The sequence below is a fragment of the Anarhichas minor genome, unplaced genomic scaffold (assembly GCF_050575085.1).
Source record: "Anarhichas minor isolate MPS153535 unplaced genomic scaffold, ASM5057508v1 ptg000003l, whole genome shotgun sequence".
NCBI classification, from domain to species: domain Eukaryota; kingdom Metazoa; phylum Chordata; class Actinopteri; order Perciformes; family Anarhichadidae; genus Anarhichas; species Anarhichas minor.
In genome coordinates, this window is record NW_027466449.1 from 16,942,926 (window position 1) to 16,969,607 (window position 26,682).

The 26,682-nt window shown below is 44.1% G+C and overlaps 1 protein-coding gene across 2 annotated transcripts in view; it reads right to left on the reverse strand.

The window, feature by feature from the left end:
- The window catches only part of LOC142959197 (membrane-associated guanylate kinase, WW and PDZ domain-containing protein 1-like), a 94,597-nt gene that overhangs the window by 53,178 nt on the left and 14,737 nt on the right, over positions 1-26,682 (reverse strand). Inside the window, exon 2 of one of the 2 annotated variants that reach the window (XM_076100409.1) lies at positions 10,774-10,890. In XM_076100409.1, the coding sequence (XP_075956524.1) occupies positions 10,774-10,890 (117 nt within the window). Of the gene's footprint in view, positions 1-6,985; positions 7,760-10,773; positions 10,891-26,682 lie in introns of those variants that run through there. The other variant, XM_076100417.1, reaches the window with a different exon arrangement.

Genomic DNA, 26,682 nt, shown 5'->3' on the forward strand with positions numbered 1-26,682 from the left:
TTGTGCAAACAAACAAACACGTGAAGTGATGTCAGTATAAAGGTGATATTTCTCTCTCTCTCTCTCTCTCTCTCTCTGACAGCACTCTGACATCTGATACCCTCAATCGCCTTCCTGCTGTTGTTGGTCTGGGGAGCTTCCACTCACTGTGTAACACAGACATACACACACTCGCAGACACACACACACACACACCGGTTCAGCCAAACATCTGCTGTTTTTAACCCCTGCTGGTTGCGAGTGCGACCGCCACGGGGGATGGGGCAAGAACTTCCAACTGACCAGGGGACTGTAAACTGAGCAGGGAAATGGACCTTTTTTTGATCCAAAATTAATTCCTAACAATGCTTTAATAATGTCTAAGTGACTGTTTGAATTTAAAGTGAAGAGATAAAGTCACATCAAACTTTTAGCTTCTTAAATAAACGACACCTTACCACTAGCGTTTGTCCCGTCCGCATCACGAGAAGTTGCAGCTACAGCATTAAAAACGGGGCATGTTTCCAGGACAAACACACGCTCGGTGTTGATGGGGAAGTGTGTGTTATGAAAACAGAGGCTGAGAAGTGACGTGAGAAAGAAATTGCATGCGCGTATCTGAGAGCAGACAGAGCAGGAAGGGGGGGGGGGGGGGGGGGGGGGGCAGAGAAGAGGCAACAGTCACACAGGGAGTTAGCGGGCAACTCTCTGGGGCCTCTAAGCCAATTACCGGAGCAGCATTGATTGAGGCAGCACTTTAAGACCTCGTCCACACAAGTAGTCCCTTAATACACTGGTCAGACGATGGGAGCACCTCAACCACAAACTACGGATAGATGGCCATTTGCATCCATTATGGTGTCGGCGGGACAAATCTTTTTAGCGATGCTAATAGGACTAATACGGAATATTTGGTCCGGGGTTCAACTTATTAAATGTATGTGTTACTCCATCTTCCTGCCTTTAAGGCTTTGGAAGTCTGCAGCTGCTGAGATGGACAGGTACTGGACTTGTTCCCTCAGTCCGGATCGGCTGACCCCCCGGAGACCAAGGTGAGTATTGGGTCCCGAGTGCCGTGGCTGTGTTCAATCAGCACTTCCATCCCCTGTTAAAGGGTTCGCCGGGCCATAATGATTTATGAAGGGGAACGGAGAAGGGAATCAATGTAGCGGAGGCCCTCAGATTAATGATTAAGCAAACAGCAGCCCCGCTCCAGATCCTATCAGGGGCCAAGGTGCTGCTCAGAGCGCGCCATGCTGTAGTGATTTCAATTAACTAGCGTGGGGTTTTGGGGAAGCTTCAGCAGCAGAGCCACAATGCTTCTTCTGGTCTCGCACGATGAAACACAAGCAGCCTGCGAAAGTCACAACAAAACGAGAACAAGTTATATCTGCAGTGCTGCAAAAAGATTGTCGCGTTCACGTACGTCAATACTTTTTCTTTTGGGTACCAGCAGGAAATGTGTTTGCAGAGAAAAAAAAGTTTGTATTGTGATTTACTTTTCTTTGAGCTGACAGTTGAAATCTTGTATTTTGTATCGGCAAAGATGATTTATGACTGCTTGGGTTTACAGATGCACCGATACTGACATTGTAAATCGTTTGTCTGTCTCAAATTGGTGGATTGGGAATCGGTGACGATGGGCCGATCTGCTATCGGATGACATAATTTCAATAAACAGCAATTTAACACATTTATATCAATGTACAGCTTATTCATTAGGCATTGCTACTGGATCAGTACTCGATATCGACCGATACTCAAAGCCCATATATCGGTAACAGGACTGAAAAAGTCTTACAGGTTCATCTCTACTTGGGTTTCAGATCAATAGTTGATTTGTTTAAGGCCACAATTAACTCTGCGGATTATGTTCTGTAGAAGTTATGTCTTCAAGCGTCTAACTTTGACCAACCAACAGTTCAGTGAACACAACTATTCAGTTTTCTGTCACATGAGACAAAAAACAAAGCTGCAGATCATTACAGCTGATTAGGTGAAATTGTTAATATTTGGGGACGTTTACTTGAAAAATGACAAAACAGTTGCAGATCGACTAATCGACTAATCATTCCCGCTCTTCAGTAGAATATCATATTTCTCAAAGTAAAGTATGAAAAACATCTCAAACAAAACCCAGCCCTACATTTTATGTAAAGGCTAACTTTTAATTTTTTAAATCAGAGACTCTCCTTCATTGAGGTTCCTCGCTGTGATTGTTTGAATAACAGGATGATGCAGTTACACATTAAAGAGCAGAGGGACAGGGAGGACAGACGCACAATACCGCTGCCGCCCAACACAACGGGCCATTCTTTACAGCTCGCGCCACAACACTCCTCACAGCTGAGTCCCAGCCGCTATTCTCCTGCTGTTCCCCCTGCTCCCTCCCCATCTCTCCCCTTTCAATATGGGGGAGAATAATGGGAAAGGAGGGAGGGGGGTGGGAGGGGGGGGGGGATGAAAATGAATAGTGAACACGTACAATCTGAAGCGTCACTAGCTGGAAATCTTGTATAGAAAAAATGGCACAAAAGACAACAGTTTATTGGAGAAAACTGCGATTGGAGAAAAGGGGGAGGGAGCTTTCATTCAGAGAGTAAAGCTGAGAGGAGGGAGATGAAATGAGGGGAAGATGTGGCAGACAAGCGTATATGCACACACACACACATCCGTCCATCAGCACAGACACATGGTACTGCACATCAGTTAATTAATACCACACCGCAAATCTGCATCAGCACCGAGTCTCTCTCTCTTTCAAAGAAAAGAAAAATCCACCTGCCTCTGTGTGTCTATTCCCCCCCCCCACACCCTCATCCCCTCCAATCTAATCCCGGAAGCCAGGGCATCATTCCCTGGAGAAGAAGTAAATGTCACAGATTTACCTCTACACCGCCACTGCTGCTTGTTTTCCTCCCTGTTCGTTATTCCACAGAAATATTCAAAAAGATAGATCCAAGTGGGCTGAATTCTGCTCTCCCTCTCCGCACCAAACCATCCATGGATCACCCGGTTGTCTGTGAGCGAGTGCTAGCTCCCCAGCCTGTCAGCTCATTCAGGCAGGCAGCTATGTAGGCAGCTGCCGTTTTTCTTCAAAGCTCCACAAGCAGAGCAAATTAGAGGTCCAGCCCAGCTTAGAAGCTAAGCCATTGTGAGCTATTCACACTCCAGTTCCTGTCTGAGGCCAATGGCTGCAGCCCCCCCTCATACTCCCGCCCACTGTCCCTCCCTCCCTCTTCCTCGTGCTCTCTCTCTCTCTCTCTCTCCCATTCTCCTGCTATCTTAGCCATAAATATAGACGCTTGACATTACCTAACACATGGTGCCTCCTGATAAACAGCCAGCTTCAGGCAGGTCTCGTGACTGGGAAAACCTCTCCAGGGGTGAATGCTGGGTTAAGGAAGGAGGGTGTAGAGGGCAGCAGGACAAGGATGTAGGATGTAGGATTCAGGGTGTAGAAGAAGATGGGAGGAGGGTACTGTAGCATGTAGAGTAAAAGATGCTGTTGTTACCAGCTCTTTTGGGTCTTTCGTTCAGTAAGAAGCGGTTTGTCACTGTGACGTCACCTGTTGGTTACTTCACTTTTGAAACCTTGAGTTTGGCATTTTGGCCGTCGCCATCTTGGTTTTTTGCCACCAGAGGTGACACGGGAGGGTGGAGCTAAGTACAACCGAACGCTGATGAAGACATTTTTAGGCGACCAAAATGTTATTTTCATGGACTGAAAACATGGACAACGCTGTGGTAGCCCCGCCCTAAAGCATACCCTGCTTTATGGTCTGTTTGACTCTAAATGGACCATAATGTACTAAATGAACATCATGCTGTATTGAAGAAGACTTGAAACTAGAGATTGAGACCATAAACTCATGTTTACAATGTTTACTGAGGTAATAAATCAAGAGAGAAGTAGAGTCATTTTCTCATAGACTTCTATACAACCAGAGGAGTCGCCCCCTGGTGGACATTAGAGAGAATGCAGGTTTAAGTCACTTCCTTCCTTGGCTTCACTTTTCAGAACTGGAGGTTTCCGCCCAGTTTAGTTGCAGCCTGGATTTGTTTACTATGCTTTGACTTAATTGATTTAGGATCTTGGGAGATTAAGGGCCCAACGGCAGACCAAAGGAAAGCTTGCACCTGGCAGCGCAGGCCTGTACCTGCATGGACATGGACTGCTGCCCAGGCAGCCTGACCACAAACCCCTAGAGCTGCCCTGAGGGAAGAGGACTGCAGACTTCTGCTTGGATTCACATGGTCCAATCTTAGCCACATGTCCTCATTGTACCACAGCTAAAAAATAAATAACAGCAGCTTTACTGACGGTTCTGAAGTGAATTAACAAACGTGTTGAATGCTACATTTTGTTAGTTGATGTAAAACCTTAAATACAGTTTAAGCAATATGTCTGAGATTGATTGTTTGTGTATTGAGTATTTACATCAACCTATAAATAAATATTAGGCTACTTAGGTGATTGTTTGCAGTGTGACTATTTTTACTCGTAAGTAGTTGAAGGACAAGATTGGAGATGTTTCTGTTTGATTAACAAAGCTAAACTCAGTTCATAGCTTGCCAACAGAACATCATTTTGCATAACTTTGCAATGTCAAACAAGCTTCATGCAGAGTTTAACTGGTGTGATGCTTTATCAGATTGTGCAGATACTGGTATATCTGTAAACTGTGAATATGACCTGTCTACAGCTTTATAATCGGTCAACCTGTGGAGTAGAAATCACACAGCTGGATTTCTTTGTTTGGGGGTATCTTTTGACATTTTGTAAATTACACTTTCACGTAAGAGAGAGAGAGAAGATCAAAAGCACTCTAGTGTAAATACACGGAATATGAAGCTTCAGCCAGCAGATTAGCCTAGCTTAGCATAACGACTGGAAGCTGTAGGAAACAGCTAGCATGGCTCTAAAGGTTGCCTACCTCAAACCTTAAAAACACATGTTGTGAACAAGTTATATCTTTCTTTATTTCATCTTTGTAAAAAATTAAGCGTAAAAACGATGCGTTAAAGTAGTTTTTACGTATTAAGCAGCTTCCTCTTGCTTCCTGTAAGCTAAGCTAACCATCTGCTTGCTGTGATTGCATTTTCCACATTTTATCTTAAGTGTGTCATGTAGTGTGGGACTTGCACTGGTCTGTTCTTGGTCTGGACTTGGTCTCAACCCCTCAAAGTCTTGGTCTTGTCTTGGTCTCGAAACACTCTGAGAAGTTCAGACCAAGTCAAGACCACGATCAAAGTCTTGGTCTTGGTTTTTGGGGGTCTTGACTACAACAATGGCAAAATAGGACACACTAGCCGGCCGTGGGAAATATATAATCTGTGTAAATAGTAGAGAGCCACACCTGTGTTCATCAACAATCCCGAGCTCTGGTTTTGCTCCATGCGAACGGGACTCCCAGCTCTGGATGAAGCATCACTCTGGACGAAGCAGGAGGACTGCAGTCCCTCCTCAGCCGTACAGTGAGGACTACATGAGGCCTTTCATGTGGGACACCACAGAGGCTCATTAATCAGGGGCTGATCACTTTAAATTGACTCTGGGGTTGATCCTGTCACATCACATCTCTGCTTGAGCATTCACTTGATCAAAGGACAATTGTCTTACATGAGCTTGGGCGAGGAAACATGATGGAGTATTTTGAATAACAATAATATAACTGTGAGCTACACTTTGGATTGACAAACAGAGCGGAGAGCAGACTCGAGGCGCAGCTTGTTCGAAACTCAAGGTGCGGAAACAGAGGTTGTGTTGTTGTAATGGTTTCTTCTTGAGATGCCTTTGAAATGGGCCTGGAGGAGATTGTCAATAACAAAAGCAACGTCAGAGATCCACAGCCTCCACCTTCCACCCACTGGACCAATCGCACTGAAACAGGAAGGAAGACCTGCAGTCCTTTTGGCCTGAGATATTTTAATGGTACCAGTTTGTGACTGTATCTGTAAAATATGGTAAATATGGCAATAAAAAACACCAACACATGCATTAAACATAAGCCTCACACACACACATAGTCCACACACACACACACATAGTCCACACACACACACACACACACACACACACACACACACACACCTGTCTTCATTCACCATTACTATGCAATAAAACAAACATTTCACCAGCTCCCTTAATGAGCTTTGGGGGCCAGTCGTCGTTTCCCCGAGTGCACCATTGCACGTGTACGCAGCAGATATTTCAGTTGCAATGAACAAAAACTACGAGCCGTGCGTATACTTGAAAAGCAGGCGGACAGAAGCCGGGGGCCCCTGCTCATGCGTTGCGAGAATGAATGGCCGTCATTAGCATGAGGCTCCCCGGCAGCACCCTGCAATGCAGCGACACACACACACACACACACGCACACGCACGCGCACGCACACGCACACACACAATGGCGAGTGCCACGCTTCCCCCCCAGAGAAGCCCTTTTGTTTGGGCAGCATCTGGACCTGACCTCCATGCATTCGAGGCTGATGACCCCCCTCTCAGCTCCTCATCTCCTCTCCTATCCTAACCTCCCCGTAAAAGCTCTCTCTGCCTCTACAGCAACCCCCCCTCTCCTCCTCTTCCTCCTCCTTCCCTTTACCCTGTCCGTTATTCACACACACACACATACCCCCCTCCTCCCTCCCTCGCTCCTCTAGCTAAGGAGAGCAGCCATCTCTTGCTCCTTGAAAAGAAGGTCTGTGTACTAGTGGGCCTTACACAAAGCCTGCAGGGTGAATTAGAAAACCAATGAGGAAAAAGCACCAGGGCTACTGGCCATCTGTCCCTCTGGGTTGGACGTGCCTGCTCCGAGTGGGCCAGCCCCCCCCCCCCCCCCCACCCCCCGCATAACTCCCACCTCTACCCCCACCTCCCCCTGATTCCCTTAACCTATATACACAGCATCACGGGCTTCGGATGGCGGATGGTTGGTGAGAGTTGGGGGGGGGGGGGGGGAGAAAAAAAAGAAAAAAGAGAGGAGAATAAGGAGCTGCCACTTGCCTGGATGCAGAGCGAAGCCCCCGGAGCCAGAAAATCAAGCCTTAATCCGTTTTCTTTGTGTGAGCGGCAAACAGAGAAATTTGTCTCAAACAATGATTTTCCCCGAGATCGGCAGTGGAGTGGAAAACAAGGAAGCGAGGGAGTGAAGGACAGCGAGGAGGGGAGGGAGATAGAGCGAGAGATAGAGCGAGAGAGAGAGAGGATGAGATGGAGGGTGAGAGCAGCAGAGGCAGGGAGACAGCGGGAGCAGCTAGAGTGTGACAGAGGAAGGCAGCAGTCACCGCCGAGCCACAGGGACGCTGACACTGACTGGAGGACTCGAAGTGAAGAGAGAGGAGGACGACAGAGCAGAGGGGGGAGAGAGAGGGAGAGATCAGGTGGGGGGAGGGAGGGAGGGAGGATTGGTTCGCCCCGTGGCTACAAACGCTGGGATAACGCCGAAGATAACCCCTCGTCCCCTTCGAAGCAGCAGCTGTAGACGTGAGGAAGGAAACGAATCCCACGAGAGAGAGAGAGAGAGACTTCTCTATCAATAGTCACATTTGCCGCACATGATAACAATGGCCATCTGTAGCAGCGGAGCAATGAAGGAGAGAGGGGAAGAGAATGGGTTGACAGAGGGGAGGAGAGAGGGGGAGGAAGGGTCCTATAAACACACATTCACACACAGAGAGAGAGGGAAAAAAACACCTCGACCAGTGGTGGAGGGAAAGGCACCTGTTCGAGTCAAGCAAGAGGGAGCAACACATGTGTTAGGGAGAGAAGGGGGGAGGAGATGCGAGGCAGGCAGAGAGACAAAGGAAACAGAGGGCCGAGAAGCGTGGCTTTTATTTGACTGCTTTTGGTCTTTCTGCCTCGTCATGCCAAGAACAACATTTGCATGTGTGTGTGAGAGAGAGAGAGAGACAATAAACAGGAGGTGGCAGCGATAGTAGGTCAACAAGAAAGAGAGAGAGGGAGGGAGGGAGGGACAGGAAGACAGAAAGAGAGACAGAGAGAGGAGGGGTAAACAGTACAAACATTGCAGTGTTGTTAGACCGAACTGCCTTGTGTTGAGGCCGTGGTTTTGCTCAACACACTCACGTTTATTGCCACTTGAAAGTGAATATTAAGCAGGATGAGTCTCATAGTTGTTATTGTCAACAAACTCCACAAAAAGGCTTTTTAACATACTTATTATCGTAGCCAAAGCCTGATACGTCCTATTCCCCTGCGCCATAAATCATTGTTTCAAAGACAGAAACACATCGGAGGGCCACACTGTTTCACCGGATGAACTTTCCCTTTATCAACACGTACGTGGGCGCTGTAGTTTATTTTAAGTCAATCCCACATTCACCATTCTGCCGTAAATACGTAATAAAACTCCAAATTCATTTCTGAAAATAGTCCCTGACAAACACTTTCAACTCCTTTGTGACTTTTATCTTCATGTCTTCAGTGGGAACGTGTTTGTTTTGGTCTTTTCATGGAATTTATTGACAATAAGAAAAATATAAACCAACGCTTTCATTGGCCAGTCTGCGTTTCGAGAGGGGCGGGACTTAGCGAAGGGTCAGTTGGTTATACATATTTATACAGTATTTCTCCAAACCCGTAATCTCCGTAGTGTGTGAGAACACAGTCGGCAGGATTTCAAGTGGTCTATATTCATATTGTTCATGTAGCTACTTGCCCCACAGCTAATTGTTGTTATGATTGAATAGCGTTTGTTTGCATTTGTAAGCTTTAAAGCCTCAGTGGTGGGAGATCTTTTGGTTGAGTTGTAGCAAAATGTACATTATTAACATGATATGAATGTTTATTTTTTAAATATCACGGTTATCATCAAAATCGGGACCTCACAATAACCCTATGTGGTTCCCATTTTGGGTTCTGACCCCTTAAAATGAACACAGGTTTTGGCCGTAGTCATTGAACGTCACACGCTGGTTTGTGGACTACAGTTTTGAAGCCTCCAGGTCGGCATTTTGGTCGTCGCCATCTTTGTTTTGTTTTATGCCACCAGAAGTGACACGAGAGGGCGGAGCCAAGTACAACCGAACGCTGAGTAAGACATTTTTAAGCTACCAAAAATGTTACAATTAACTTCCGTGAACTGAAAACACACTGTGAAAGTTGTTAGATGTTAAACTCCCAGACCGGACAACGCCCTGGTAGTGACATGTCAATCACAAAGTAGCCCCGCCCCTAAAGGATACCATGGGACCATAATTTACTAAATGAACATCATGCTGTATTGAAGAAGACTTGAAACTAGCGATTGAGACCATAAACTCATGTTTACAATGTTTACTGAGGTAATAAATCAAGAGAGAAGTAGAGTCATTTTCTCATAGACTTCTATACAACCAGAGGAGTCGCCCCCTGATGGACATTAGAGAGAATGCAGGTTTTAGGTACTTCAGCATTGGCTTCACCCTGGTTTTGGCCTACCTGTTTTGGATTGTGAGCTAGAACTTTTTCGCCGTGGATTTGTCTCATGTGAAGGACTTTTAGAGGCATGACGAGGTGAAAGTATCAGCTATTATTTTAGAGATATTTTAGACCTGAAGAGCTGAAAGTATCCAGCATGTAACGTTTATTCTGAACATTTTAGAGGCATTACTGTCAGAGGTAAATGTATCCAGTATTACACAAGTGGTGAAATTAAGGGTAACAAATGTAATCCGTTTAATCTGGTGACCCTCCGACAGCCTCACAAAACCGCCGTACAGCATATTCAGCATTTATTATTTTGTCTATGTTCAATTTTGACGCTGCGTGCGCGGAAGCCTTTCCATCGTGCTGTGATCTCTGTGAGAGAGCCCAACATGTTCATCACATAATCAGGCAGGAATCTATTTTCAATATATCAGAACATCATAATCCCAGGCCGGGCACTGGGAGGGGGGGGGGGGGGGGGGGGGGGGCTCAGCGGAGAGGCGGATTTACCGGTCACATGGCTGAGCGCAAGAGACAGACAGACAGACAGAGATTGGACAGAGAGTGAATAAGCGAAGAAAAATACAGTAATCTAGTCTAGGGAGCCACATTTTATTAGGGAGCGACGCAATAGACGAGATAGAAACAGGAGGAGGCGGAATCATGATCCCTCTCTTGATTAAATCATGTCTATGCATATGTGTGATGATCAAATTAATTCCTCAGGGGGGAAACTCTCTCTCTCTCTCTAATCACATCCAGTGTTCTGCTTTTAAAACACTTTAGGCTTCAAGCTTTTGTGGTCACCACAACTCAAGCAGAAGTTGTTGTAACACAGACACGACAGCAGGATAACAAATGAACCGAGCAGAGCTGGACCGGGTCGCCCGACGGGTCCGACTGGTCCGTGACGTAACCGAGCCCAGCTGTGGAGGCTGGCTCGGTGCCGGGTGTTTGGCTCGAGCCACACTTTTCTGTATATTTCACAGTTATACGAGACAGCTGCAGGAGAGGGAGATCTTGTGCGGTCAAGACACATGCGGCTTTAATGGACTGTGATACAAAACACACAGTGAAAATGTGCATTTGTTTTGTCCTTTTCAGAGCTGGTGAGGATTTTTTTAAAAGGATGAAAGGGGAATAAAGTGTAACGGCATGATTTGTGGTTGGAGTGGAAGGGACGGATGAGATTAAGAGGAGATGAAAGAAATGAGAAAGAAGCCAAAAGAAAGTGGGTCATTGGGGTGAAGATGAAGAAATGATGCTAAAGACTGGTTAAAGTCGTCAGCCAGATGTCCTGGTTTAAGCGTCCAGCACATTATCATCACGACTGGTATATATATATATTTTTTGTTTTTACTCACAAGGCACAGCGTGGCGATACAGATTGGCCCGGATGGTCTTCTGCAGCTCGTGGTCGGGGGAGGACTTCTGAAACCTCAGGCTCAGGTAGTGCTTCAGGTCCTTGTTGAGCTTGTGACCTGGAAAACAGCCGACGGACAAAAAACAGCTCAAGTAAACAAACCGGCCACGTCAAGAAACCTGCTCGTCTCTTTCGCTGTTTACGTGCTGTCATTTGACCAAAAGTAAAGTCGTGAAAGGCCGTGACATTTCACAAGTACAAATGCTCCTGGACACTACAAGAACAGGCCTTGTTGATCTTCCTTAGTGGGTTTGGAGTAAATTTGTTTAGGATTGTGTTTACACATAAATATAATGCAGTTAAAGAATGCAATCAAATTCGAACATATATTTAAAGTCCATGTGACGCAACAAGACTAACATCACTATACTATTTATTTTAATTGTATTTAATCTTAATTGAATCAGGCTGTCTCATTGAGATTAAGATCTCTTTTCCAAGAGAGACCAGACAACGAGAAACATTCACAACCAGCAAAACAGAAACAACACAACTACACAATATACAGGAATTAAAGACAATTACAAAAATCAGACAATAAAGCCTTAATATCTCCAATTTACCGTGTGATACAGAGAACAATGATGAATCCCAAATGATGTCGTTTGTGATAAAGTGTACTGCATCAATGTGCACTGTTATAATGCAAACATGCGGATGTTAAGCAAGTATAGGTTTAGCATGTTAGTTCAGTTTGTTAGCGTGCGAACATTTGCTAATTAGCAATAAACCAACACGTTCTCATCCCAACTCGTCACATACTGACCATTGGTGTCACTTTCTAGCGTACCGGGTAGCCCAACGAGTCAAACGACGCTCCGCTACAGTCGCAGTAAACACGTGGTTAACGTTGGGAATCGAGACAAAAACACTTGCTGAGGTTTAGGCTAAAAAACAACTATTGTTTGGTTTCGGAAAAACATCATGGTTGGGCATAAAATATGTACGTAAACTAAGTAAAACATAAACAACATAAGTACGGAAAACAGTGAAATGTTTCACTAAAGAATTTAACCTGAGGGGCACATGAATGTCGGTACCAATAGTTGTAAAGATGTTTCACTCAAAAATCAAACGTGAACCTCATGGTGGCGCTAGAGGAGAGTCGGTGCATCATCAAAATCATTTGGATTCATCATCTGTGCACCGTGCATGTATGTACAAAATTTCATAGTAATCCACCAAATCTTGTTGAGATGTTTGTCTATTATCCAAAATCATCAACCTACTGCTGTCGCTAGAGGTAAAGTCAGGGGATTCCCAAAGTCATTTGGGTTCATCCTCTGGGAATGATGAATGTCTGGAAATGATGTCATGCCAATCCATCAAATAGTTTTTGAGATATTTCACTCTGAACCAAAGTGGTGGATCAACTGACGAGACTGAACATTAGAGCTTCAATTTACTGGATTTCATAGATTTAAACTTGTATCCATTTCATTCGATGGTAATGTGAGAAATTCTACAAAAATAAGATATCGACAGTATGAGTATAGCTGAGAAAGATGCTCGGTATGTAACAGGGTGGTTGATTTAGAGAGGCCGGTTTGGGTAATTGATTAAAAGGGTCTCTGATTGGCTGGACTTCCCAGGCCTACTCAGCATCCATCCAATCAGAGGTGCTGATGCTGCTGGCCGAGTTTGGACACGGCCCCGGTCGCTCACAATGGGGCCAGATGGTCGGAGCTCGCTCTCACGCCAGGGTCTCATTTAGGGCCATTTAATGATCTCCAGATATATCATCCATGTCTGGGAGAGCTGGCAAGCACGTCTTGGGGGGAGGTGCCATGGCCTCCTGTCGGCCTCCGATCACAGAGGAGGAGTTTCTCTTGGCTCGGTGCTTTGAGAGGGTTAGTGTGGTGACTGGAGAGGTAGAGTTTACTTTGGAACTGATAGGAAATATAATATGGTTTAAAGTCACAGTGAAACAGCACTTAAGGCGCCTTTAGCTTTAGTGTGAGAAATAAATCCAACACTAAAGAGTGGGCGTGGCTTTGCAAAATACGCAGTGATATGGTGTTATAGAAGGCATGCGTCCGCCCCCACACCTCCCTCAACAGTGTTGTTGAGATCAAGAGGAGGACAAGGGTATAACTTCATTTATAAATCAATCCTTGGACCGTCTTATTTATCCACTTACATGTCATGTAAACAGTGCAGCCATAGCCTACGCTCCCAGGGCTTCATCACTGTCTCCGTCTGGACAGAATTTGGTAAAAAAATGGCTTCCTACTGTGCCCCCTCAACCTGGAACAGGCTACAGCAGGAAGTGAAGCTGTCCAGTGTGATTCCCCCCCCCCCCCCCCAGGGGATTTTAACTACTTCTAAGAACTCTGGAAAGAACTTCTGTCTTTAAACTAGCACTAAGTTTTAAAAAAGTTAAAAACAATAAATCATAACTCATGTTTACAATGTTTACTGAGGTAATAAATCAAGAGAGAAGTAGAGTCATTTTCTCATAGACTTCTATACAACCAGAGGAGTCGCCCCCTGGTGGACATTAGAGAGAATGCAGTTTTAACACTTCAGCTTTGGCTTCACTTTTCAGAATCAAAGGTCGCTGGTTTTGGCCTACTTTTTTGTTGTGGATTTGTCTCATGTGAAGGACTCCCAACAGTCCTTAAGCTAAGCTAAACTAAGCTTAAGGCTGCTTGCTTCAGCTTCCTATTCACTGTACAGATAAGATAGTGCTATCAATCATCCCATGTATCTCTCTGCAAGAAAGCAAATGAGCATATATCCCCTGAATGTCAAATTATTCCTTTGAGGTTAGATCAATAGAGGATTGCCTCCCATGTTAGCGTCAGCGCTGTGGTCGAGGTTTCGGGAATCAGGAGGGAGAATCACACTAAACCATGCAGGAAGGAGGCAGGAAGTGCTCGCCGCCTGAGAGGAAGTGCTGCTCGTGAGACACCGGGAGTCAGGGACAAGGACAGACAGCTCAGACGCGTCCGTGTGGCAGCTGAGAAAAGTGAAAAAGAAGGGTCTTAAAGGAGAGCGGCATCCGTCATCGGCCCCGAGGTGTGGCCCTGTGGTGACATCATCATCTGTCAGCTTCACATATCCCCCCCCCATGGACATAAATACTGACTGAAGCATGCAGCACTGATAATGTCGAGCACAGAGAGCAGCACACGGGCATCTAAGATGATGATCAAATATTAAATCAGAAGCCTGAGAGAACCACAACTAAATGCTTCCTGATACATTTGTCACACAGAAATATAATAATACTAATAATCACATTTAAGGTGCGAATCACATTCATAAACACAGCTACGCTAACATTAGCATAGCCATGAATCTGATTCTGCTCTTTGTATTTTCTACCCAGAAGTAGAGACCCTGGTCGGTAGTCTACCTTGCTGTATTTTTCCGTTCCTCCACACACACACACACACACACACACACACACACACACACACACACACACACACACACACACACACACACACACACACACACATACACACATACACACATACACACACACACACACACACACACACACACAACTGTGTAATTCAGTGCAAGCAAAGCACAGTCAGGTAATTGTTACCTAGCAACCAGCCAGTGCTGACGACCATCATTACGGTCCTTGCTAGGCAAGCAGCAGTCAGATTGTAAAAGGAAAACAAACACACACACACACACACACACACACACACACACACAGACACACACACTTAACACAAGCGTTTCCTTGAACCCATCCTCTGCTGCTCCACTTCCTCGTCTGTGGTGATCTGATTTATATAAACAGCTCTTCGTCGAAATGATGAAATACGCCGCACATACATTAGTGTTTTGCATTCAGCGTCGTGTCAGTTTTGCTGGCCCAGACGCTTTTCCCCGAGATAAGGGCCGCTGTCAGGGACAACACCCCCCCCCCCCCCCCCCCCCCACCCCCCCCCCAGCAGAGGGCGGGCCGCCCAGGTGTCATGCTCCATCAATGAGAAAGTCATCAAATATTCAATATTTATGAGGATTAAAGCCGTGTGGATCAGAGATTACAATCACACCACTGTGTGTGTGTGTGTGTGTGTGTGTGTGTGTGTGTTCGTTTGCTTAGTTTCTCTCCAGATTTTTTGTCACAAATGTTGTTTCGCTGAACAAATAACCAGATTTTATGGTGCTGTAGATGTCAGATTGGAAAAATGAAACCACGAAATGAGTTCCTCTCAGAAAGCAGATTGTTGGTTTGATATGAAACATTTCAGTGGTGTCACAGTTTGAGATGTTTTCCAGCCTCGGAATGTGCTCCAATCTTTGAGTGCAGCTTTAGAAAAGTATTACATGGTATTTGAGATTTTGGAATAAGACAATAGCTTTTTTTTCTTGACCCATTTAGAGTGTTGTCCCAGCAGCATGTAACAAAAGGAAAAACAAAGCTTTGGAATCCAACAAAAACCACCAGATGTGGTGAGAAAACAGGAGATATTATCCCCACAACCACACAAGCGTTCCTCGGATTTGGAACAAAACAATTCAGCATGAAGAGTACTGAACGGAGATCCTTGTCTCGTATAGAATAAGACGATTCTGGGAATGTGCTGAACACACTGAGTCCGCTAATCCGCTGTCTGTTTCTCCTGAATATAGTCTGAACCGTGCAGATATTTTTATAAAATTGTCTTTTAGTAAGGGATTAAACCTGTTAGTAGGTACAGATTTGATAGAAATACAATAGAGACTCCACACATCAATATGTTCAACCACAGTGTATTCATAAGTCTTTCAAGTAAATAGTCTATTTATAATAAAACAATAATCCCTGCTTGTGTTTTTCCTCCATATACCACAGTGAAAAACAAAAGCAAAAGTGCCACAAATTCACAATTTCCAGCGAATAAAATGTGAATATTTGCACGTTTTCATAGCTTTCTATGTCTGTTGGTTTTGGACTGCAGGTCAGACAGAACAATCTTTTTAAATAAGTCATCTTGGCCTCTGGGAAACTGTATTTTTTTCATGATTTTCTGCCATTTTATAGACCAAAAGCTGAGAAACTAAAATTCGGCTGCAGCCCTGAAAGACGCAGCGTTATTCTTCCTGCCAGTGAAAACACTGAACACAACCAACAACCAGTCTGCCTCTGCATGATAAGATGGATCATTTGCGAGCTGGGAGAGGATATTCTTGATTTTCCATAACAATGAAATCACTCCATCAGGGATAATCTGAGGCAGCAGAGATGTTGGCGCGCTGCGAGATGTTTCCCGGGAGCTGAAGATGTTTGCCGGTAGAAACACTGCGTGTGTGCGGCGGTGATCGGTGCTTTTTCAACCGGGGATGAGGCGGAGCAGAGACGTGTGAGGATGTGTGAGGCCCTCCTGTCGTTTTACAGATAGACAGAGAGTGAGACAGAGAGACGGGTTTAACCCAAATAAGAGTGGATTATACACATCCTCCGTGCCTCCAGTCAGCATTACATAACCTTAAAGGTGCAGTGTGGTGGATGTGGTGGATTTGGTGGCATTGGGCGGAAATGCTTTTTTCTTTTTTGCAAAGTTTCAAGTCTTTGACTTGGAGTCCAAGTCTCTTATGGTTGTAATAACCATGTAATAACACTACATTTTAATATCATATGGGCGGAGGCTTCAAATAAGCCCAGTGGGTTTTCGGCCTCTTCCTGCAATGTGATTTTATTCTGTCACTCTGTTATCTTTGTGTATTTTTTGTGTAATTTTCTATATAAACTATGGAATTCAAAGCATGAACTGTATAATCATCACTCATTCATCTATTAGCTTACAGTATCCGCATTGATTAGCTCTTTAAACTGGCTTTCACAATGGATTATGGAAAGAAAACACACACAATCAAAACTTTCCTTTAAAGCACATAACTATATTTTTTCCCTAAAATGGATATAGACTAACGTCACTCAGGGTAACAGGAACATATTGCCAACATGTTTAGACATCAATAACAGTAACCTGTTCGTCAGTAAGAGTTTGACTCATTCTAAAGGTAACGAAAAAAACAACGATTCTTATTTTCAGGTGGTTACACACTAAAGAATACTTAATAACATTTTACTCAATTTCTGCCAATAAACCCCCTTAAATGCTGCACACTGTTCCTTTAAATCTAGTTGCATCCCTGTCTCATTTTGGGGAATGTTTGTGTGTGTGTGTGTGTGTGTGTGTGTGTGTGTGTGTGTGTGTGTGTGTGTGTGTACAGATTCTCATCCGAAGAGATATCGATTCACACACACGTTTGCATATATTTCTGTGCACATGAAAACAACATTTTAAAGATATACAATCTTAATCTGAGGCTCTTTTTCAAAAGGTTTGGATGCTGTTTTATCTCACGCCACATGAGATAAGAACAAGAAGTGGCATTTGGAGAGGATTCCACACAAACCCGTGCATTAAAACGTAGCGGGCAGACAGCAGCAGGGACACAAACATATGGCCGTGGCCGCTTAAAACATCAGCAGAAGACTGCCAAGCAGCTGCAGCCTATAGTGCCACAGAACAGCTGTCATCAGTGCTACGACCTGTCAATCACACCGCAGGTTGTTTACCGTTTCACAACACAGGGCTACACATCCACACGGCAGTCGTTGATCATTTGTACGTATTAAATCAGCAGCTAGAGAGTGAATATTAATTTGAGAAAAGGTCCGTGTGTCTCTGTGTGTGTGTGTGTGTGTGTGTGTGTGTGTGTGTGTGTGTGTGTGTGTGTGTCTGTGTGTGTGTAAGGCTCTTGTTCAGTTGCTGATTGGGATTCATCCTCCGTCCTCCAGCTCAACACTGCCCTCTGTGTCTCCCGAGCCTCAGCACTGAAAGTCAGCCTCACAAAGACACCGTTGCCACAGCAACCCAGGGCCGACCGGCGGCTCGAGATGAGCCACCGTTGAGGTTATTATGGGCTGCTGCCCCCCAGTGGTGGATCTCAACTCTGTGAGGTACAAGACCCACACATGTGACTTCAAAGATGTGATTAGTAATGTTAACGTGCTGGAGTTCAGCTAAATGAGTTATGAAAACATTTACTCAACCACCGTCATCACTCACTTTTACTTTCACTTCAGATTTCAGAGGGAAATGTAGTTTCTACTCTTTACTGCATTTTTCAGTTGATTTTTAAAATGTTCAGATTAAGATTTTACAAACAACACATCTGATAAATGTGTTAAGGATCAAAATATCTACTTCAACAATATATAAAGTAGTTATACTTAAAATGCTGCTTATGCATCAATATTAATGTTTAAATAATAGGATTTGCACTTGAATGTAAGACTTTACTTGTATTTTAAAGCTGCTACTTCTTGAATGTCTTCATCCATTATTTATGCAGGGGGACCTTGTTTTATGATTATTCACTGAAAAGGTTGTTCGTTAAAGAAACATGTGTCCTGTCTGCTGAGTAATTAAAAAATATATGTGTTTCTTAAATGTAGAGTTAAGTGATGTCAGCATGTTTTAGTGCCATGAGAGTTCAAAGCATCTTTTGATGATTATCAGGATAATATCTAAACGCAATTATCTTGGCCAGGATGATCGTGACATGAAATCAACATATAGTCCCATGCCTACTCGAGATATCATGACAAACAATATTGTCATCTAAATTGCTAATAACAAGCACCTACAAACTCAAGTTTATCAGAAGTCCGGCTAATTTTGCACTTATTTAAAATTTGTCAGGTAATTAATTCAGAAGTATACAATAATCATGTGGTTATTTACTGTTTATTTATTGATTAACTCGACATGCTATATTGTGATATGTATCATTATCGTGATGTGAAATCAGTGCAACACACACACACACACACACACACAGACACACACGTTGACAAGGAGCTCTTGTCTTGTGTGTCAGGCTCGTCTTCTTCGTGTGTTTTCTCTCTCCCCTGGAAGTCACCGCTGGCACAGATTAGGTGTTAAATGACATGCAGGTTGCCCTTATGTGGAGTGGAGAGCAGACAATTGGGAGACACACACACACACACACACACACACACACACACACACACACACACACACACACATTGTCCGACCTAATGAAACACCACCTGTAGTGATGACAGAGAGGATTACGGTGCGAGACAAGACGCCCTCCCAAACTCGACCCCCACCAGAGGGTGTCGGGCTGTGGTGACCCTGTCTAGGTGTTCGGCCATGAAACAACCAGGTGTAAGTCTCTACAGACTTCATGCAACTGGTGTGACAAGCTTTGAAGAAATAGTTCAACATTTTGGGGAATGGACTTATGTGCTTTGTTTATACACTCTGTTTGTTCAATATCACGCCAGTAGCCGCTGTTTGGCTCATTTTCTGTAACCGGTGGAGCCTTAAAATGTATTTCCCAAAAATGTCCAAACTGCTCCTCTACCACTATAACTAAGCAGACAAAACATCCACATGCAGAGCAGTGTTGCACAGAGAGAGATCTCAGAAGCAGTGGTCAGTTGTGGATTTCACAAGCCTGTTGTCTGTTATCACATTTTGATTAAGACGGCTCCACTCTGTCTGCTGTGGCACAAGAGGAGCAACAAACTAAACACAATTACAGACTCAAAATCACACCCTGATTGTCCATTACAGTCTTATTTCTATGAAGCCGTCCTCCAAATCTTTAAATCGCCCTCTTTGGCGTTGTCCCAAGCCATCCCAGGCCTCACTGAGAGAAGGCATTTCCTCCAGAGGACAAATAATATTGTATTTCCTCCGGGCCGATTCCAAATAATGGCCACAGAGTAGGAACTGGAAATGCTGGTTCTTAAACAGTAAATTCCATTGTTTCAGCGGCTTCCTGTGGGTCTCAGGACATCCCGTCAGTCAACACTGGACTCTCCAGTTACAGATGAGAGCCTTTAACTCTACATTATACAAGGAGGGGCCGTCGGAGGGAGGGGAACGTCGGGAGAGATGCAACGGACAAAACGAATCAAGTGCTCCTGCTCTCGGTGATGAGTTTCACTCTCTCGGCTCTCTTGGTGTGATAAAGTAGCTGCAATCTCCAGCTATTACACGGCCATTACAGCTGGGAGCTAATGACAGCTGGTACAGAAGATACATGATGATAGTGACATGAAACATGGCACACACTTATTTTGTTCTCATGTCAATTAAACACATACACACTGTCTCTCTTCTTCTCTCACACAGATACTGAAGCTAGTGTGTTGTTTTTTGGACCACGCCGTCTTACTGCGGCCTTTTATGAGCCCTGCAATCAGCGTGGCAAGAAAAACAAGAATCACAGAGAGGTCCGCCGTAGAGCTCTGGACCGGTCCTCCTTCTATAATTACCTCCACAAGCAGCCACACCCAGAGCTGCTTTCATGTTATTCCCAGAACGTAGCAGTGTTCAGTGAGAAACCAAATAATATCATCATATTTCGCATCTGTATTCTTTTTATAACCTTTTCGGACTGAATTCCTAATTTTATCAACAGACGTACAAAGTGCTTAAATGAGTGTTGACCGTATCCCAAAGTGTATCACAGCTTTTTATCTGGTTTCCAGGCAATGGTGGGAAAATCCTGTTAGAGATTTAAAACCAAACTGGTATGTCCAGGGTGTGTCAGTGCCCCGTGACATCTCTGTTAAGTGCTTCTGTCCACGAGGTGCAACAGTCATGAGCATTTGTTCTATGATATTTGTTTTTTTTGGTTCTTTTGTGTTGTTTTTGGCAGTCCCTGTGGACAGAAGCGGTAGTGTTTCCGAGCACCAGAGTCCCTTTAGAAAACCTCTTGTTCTACTACAGCGGGGGCTGACAGTCTGCTCGGTGCAGTCCTGGTTCTGGTTCTTCCGGGCCTCCATTACCTCCAGTGGGCCCAGCAATACGGCCTGGGTCTCCAGCAGCATGGTGTCAGTGTTGGCTCCCAGCGTGGCCCCTGCAGGGCCGCAAGGTGAAGCTCTGCTCCTGGAGGAGGAGACGCTGCTGCTGGGAGCTGAGCTCTCCCCTCGTCCTGCCAGAGCTTCAGACTGCAGGTCGAAGGCGGCAGTGAAGACGGGTCTATGTCTGTCCACGACAGGCTGGTCGCTCCCGGAGGCCCTGCTGTAGTCTGCGCTGGAGGAGTTTCTGGTGAACCTGATGATTTCTCGTACTATTTTTTAACATTCCTTAGATCAATCGATGAATAAGAATAATCGTTAATTGCAGCTCTAAACATATATTATAAAGAGTCAGGTTGCTCCCGTCATAATGGACCCTCTGGTTTTATACAGAAACGTATGGATGGTTCATGTGAGGAGGCAGGGGGGCCAGTTCTGATCCAGTTCTCCAGTGCTGTGCTGCTGAGTCAGAGTCAGCAGTGCATGATGGGAGAACTGGTATGAAGGAAGAGTCTCACACACACACACACACACACACACCGAGGCGAGCAGAGGCGGTGTGTTCCGCTCCAGTGCGCTGCATCTGTTCGTTGCTAAATATAACCAGAGGAACCCAGGCCGGCCGCTCCCTCTGCTCTGTGTTAGTAGCTGAGTAGGCCGAAGGATGGAGGAAGAAAAGAAAAAAAGGAGGCAGGGAGGAGAGAGAGAGAGAGAGAGAAAAAAAGGTTGGTGCGCTTGTAAAGACTAAAAAGAACAAGTAGAAGCTTGAGGGAAAAAGGTTGAGAGGAGGGTCAATCTTAAACCATGTGGGCTCCATCTCAGATAAACACAGATACTGCATATAAATTCTGGGCGTAAATCTATTTTAACACAGACTAAACACGGAAACTATTCCTGTCAAATACTGGAATACCAATTTCAACAGACTCCAGATGGCAGGATCTCTATTATTATCCCATGGGTTCACTTTTAGAGTAAAAAGGAAAAACACTTAATCGTGCCGTGTTTGTAAAGAAAAATGCAGACAATGCAGCTATTTTAATGCGTCCATTGTATCATTTTTTTTTTCCTCCCGTGGGCCACACGTGTAAAAACACCGCTTCCTCCCTGTCGCTGATGGAAAGCATCAAGCTTCAATTGGTATGTGAGCATGCCATCAGTTCTAACTGGCTGCCTCTGTTAAATGTCATTGCCTGCCTGGCCGTCACACACAAAGGGCCCCTCTGTGATTAAAGTCCCCCTCTTTCACAGGAGCCGATGACCACGGGCAATGAGACGGAGATGAGATACACGTCCCCATCCTTCCCTTCCCTTCCCTTCCCCTCCTTCCCTCCCTCCCTCCCTCGGCTGCAGCAGCAGACTGGAGCACATCACACCGCAGGGACGAGCGTGTCATCACCAGCCGGCTAATATGATGAAACTCACAATAAAAAAAACAAGACAAGAAATGACCATGTTAGGCTTGAGTTACAGCGTGTTTGCATCTGGATGAAGGAGTGGAAAAAAGGGGAAGCCTTTCTATCGAGTGTAATGAGCTCTAGTTTGTACCTTGAGGGTTGTAATTGAAGGGGCACAAACAAACCAGTGGGTTGACATGAAGGGGAGACTAAGAGTCAGTCCCGTTTCTTATTTTTACCCTTTTTACAAGGGGTAGAGTTTGAAGTGGGACAACCCTTCAAGACCTGGATCAGTAGTCGTCGATGGCGTTTACGTAAACAGATGTGACAGAATAGCGTTGGTCTGTCGGCTAGCTACCCGTGCTCCTACCCTACCAGAAGAGCGGTATCAAGTCAGGCTGTTCTGATCGAGCGTTAGTAGCTGTACCTATGAAAAATAATGTGCTTTAATTCGGAAATATCCCACAAAATCATTGCTGCGTATGCTTTCAACGTAATCACGAACAAAACAAGTAAAAAAGGCCGCAAAAGTTTACACAGGACAGGCGGGAGTGACGGTGGATGGGTCCAACCAATACAGATTTTTGACGCAGGAGGCCGCTGTTTGTTCCCCATTTGAATCGAGAAGTCAACGTTGATTTATTTGTGACCTATTGTAACTTGCGTACTTATTCGAGCAACTTTGATACTAATTTCAAACCTTTATTAACGAAGAAACTACTTACGTTCATCATTTTGTTTACTGAGGTAATAAATCAAGAGAGAAGTCGGGTCATTTTCTCACAGACTTCTATACAACCAGAGGAGTCGCCCCCTGATGGCCATTAGAAAGAATGCAAGTTTAAGGCACTTCAGCATTGGATTCACTCTTCAGTATCGGAGGTTTGTCGCTTGGACGGGACAACCAGTGACCAATATATATGACTTGTCTGTTGTGTTAAAGCTAATATTAATTAACATATATGAAACTTTTACTTTACTTTTACAAAAATAGCCGTTCTAACCGAGGGGCTAAGCATCAGATATGCAGAGCTGTGTGCAGAGCTGACTGAGGAGGGTTCATTAAATGCATCTGTCATGTGAATTTCCTCAGTTAGTTATTAAATGGATGCTGCTAGAATTTTGTGCTGAGAGGAAGCACTATTTCAGAAGCGCCAGCTGGGCATGTTTGTTAGAAGATTTAGCTAATATGCTTAAGACAAAAACAGAACCAGAAAGTGAGGCAACAATGCTGAGAATGTACAGAGTTGAAGTAAGAAGAATCCAGAACGTCTTAAGTCTTTATCAAAAGTGTCTGAGAGCAGAGATAGGACACGGCAGACTGACAGCTGAGAGATCATGATGCTGTAAACCTTCACAGGTTAAGAGTGGTTGAGAGAACAGCGCATCGCCCATTGTAAATAAATAGAACATATTCCGACAACGTAATCCACCAAATCACACTTCAGGATATTCTCTTACTTACGATTACATTTGGATTGCCAAAAACTGGTTTATTAAAAACAGGGTCTGCAGAAGTAAAGCTCGTCATAAACTTCGACTGATATCGCCGTGATAAACGGGTAATTCACTTTCCTCCTTCAAATAATGAATGTCGCTCTCCACGTAGATATTTACTTTGAAGTTCAGTCCTAGATTTATCCAGGTAGCCTATCAATCACTTTGAGCTTGATGATTCATCAGGGTTATTGGCTGATTAATCTTCTTTCTGCTTTTTCTGCTCCAAAATACCGCTACTATACCCGCCTTTAAAAATCGCGTGTCTTCTATTAATCGTTAAGTTTCAAGTAAAAGGAAACGGTTTTAATCAAACCCGTAAAGAACCCAATCAATCAATCGAACAGGATGTGAACAGCAAAACGCTTCTCAAACTCCACACGCCGCCCACTCTTTCTGACTGAAGGCGATGCAACAAGATTGATCCGTCGGGTAAATCTAGGTGACAATATACCAGATGGTCTCTTTTTTAGTAAGCGCTGCGTGTGCACAGAAGCATGCAAAAATGTACAACCAACCTCAACCAAAAAAAAGGCAAACCGCTGAATCTGCATTTCAACCAGAGACGAAATGATAAAATGTGAAAAGACATTTTCTCCAAAACTTTTAATTGTGTGTTTAAAAAGACATTTCAAGAGCCACAAACCCTGTGGGGTGTCTAAGATCAGCTCATTGAGGCTGAACTGGAGCATTCAGTTATAACTGCTTCGCACTAAAAGGTGAATATGTGTCTGTGTGCGATGTTATAAACGTCTACACGTTCACAATTTCTTTTTGTAAATTAGTTAATTTATTATTTTTCTGATTTGTGACTCAAATGAATCTTCAGGTTCCCAGCTTCCTCATCTATGTGCCATCTACTGTTGACCTATGTTCTCCTCCTAAGGATCCCCTGTCCAAGAAAAGACAAAATTGGGTCTGTGTGGGTCTCTAAGGGTTAAAAACAACTACAACTAAATAAATATTTATCTGGATCAGACACTTTTACATCATCCCACTCGACATTAATGTGTTCAGATCACTAAAATGAGATTGAGCACTGCTCCCCACTCAATGCAATTCTGTATAATTGTGGCTTTAATGAGGCACTGATTCACGTGACATAACATGTCAAGTCCTTGTCCTCTTACATCTCTCTTAACGAGAGCCTGTTGTCACACGAAGTCGGCGAACATCATTATTATGCAGATTTATAACGGGATCTGATGGCACAACATAAACAGTCCAGTGTTCCCATTCAAGTCTAATAAAAGGAGCCAGATTCTCATTTAGTGTTTCTTCTGTTGTCGCTCCTCCTAAAGTCAAGGTTATTGTCGTATGAATGAGTAAAACCTGATGAGTAACCCCTTCCTTCCCACGTCCTTCACACTAATGACAAAGAAGTCCACCAGAGCTGGAGATGACAATAGGACTGGACATCTTCCAATGCCAGGCACATTCAAGCCGGCGATGAGTTCAAGGCCTAAAAGAAGGAAGGATGTGTATTAACTGAGGCTAAAAACAGTAAAGACCTTGAGTCTTTTAAAGAAGCGTTTCCTGGTAAAACTATGCAAGAAAGTAAAGCAGAACTGTGTATAATCCACAGGGAGAAGGTTTCCTTTCTTATGTGTGTGGTATTATTTTAACATCAACATACTGATGATATTTTAAAACTATTCGTTAAAACTATATTTTAAAACTATTCGATATTTAAAACTATTCGTCAATTCATTGATAGATTAAATCAGTAATTATATTGGCAAATTATTAGTTTTTGAGTATTTTTTTTGTATCACTTACATAACAGCTGCACTGCGCCCATCGCTCATATCTTGTAAACAAACTCTTGCACGTTCTCTGACTTGCAAAAATACATTTATTCTTGGGCTGCACAATTAATTTAAATTCTTTCGAAATCGCAATATGGCCTTCTGCAATTTTAAAGTCGCAGGAGACACAACATTTGTTAAAAGCTAAATGTGTGTCCATTTTAAAGTAAAGGTCCCATTATTGTAAAAAGTGAGATTTAAATACTGTCTTAGCCTACACATCATATTCTACTGTCTTTATAAAACATATTTTTTTGGATGCAAAAATCACATCATAATCAGGTTTATATGTTCTTCAATAAATAAGATTAATTGTGTAAAAGTGTTTCGCCACCATTCTGTTGGGTTAGAGGAAGAATCTAAGACGACAAAACACAGCAAATAAAACCAAAAACTATCTGCGTGGCTCGATACCACAGAGAGGTGAGTGAGGAAACGTTTCTTATGTCGTTATTTGGGTGAACCAACCTTTTAAAAGTTGTTTAATCCATAACTTTGGAGTTGCAAACAGGGACGGTTCTTGGGAACTTTCTCTAAACCTGAAAACTTGTTTTTGAAATCTCAAGGTTGCTCCGAGCCTCTGACATTAAATATGTGAGCGTTGGCTGCCAACAAGCGTCACAACCGGCGAGGTACGGCGTCACAAATCAAAGACAAAACGGTTACTTGAACGCAGCAATATGGAGGGTTTTTGCAGAGCGGTCCCTGGCTGCAAATCCATCAGCAGGGGCCGAAAACGTCAGGACGCGAGGACTAAATGTTCAGCTCTGCAGGAAAGCCATCTCCCCAAAGTGGTTGATGGTTATTAGACTCAAAAACACGCTGCGACTCGTGTATCATCATAACCTTAGCTTTACCTTTTCTCACTGTGTTTAATTTGTCTCCATTTGTTTTTACCCAAAACAAACGACCGTTCAACCCAAATTACAGTCCCGTCCTCGCTCTAACCCTGCCTGACCCGCTCAGCTCAAAGTATTTGTCTTGTCAGTGCACCCGACTCCCCCACCGCCGCACCTCACCCATCAGCGCAGCCAGATGCTGCCAACTTCCGACAAACAGCTGCAGCCCAAGGTCAGTCCCTCCCTCGGACGGACTGAGGCTTGCAGACAATCGTCGACCGTAAAATCTGCACTGTGTTTGAGTTAAATCTATATTTACCTTTTATCATCTGGCCTGTTTTTAAAAATACGCCTTCTTGTCTCTTGCTCTTTGCGTTTAAAACAGCTATCTAAAGACGTTTCAGTCAGATTATGGCATCCGCAGTGACGGGCTTCCTGATGAAACGGCCTCAGCTACCATATATAACCTCACACTGGAGCTCTATATCGAGAACAGAGACGAACATA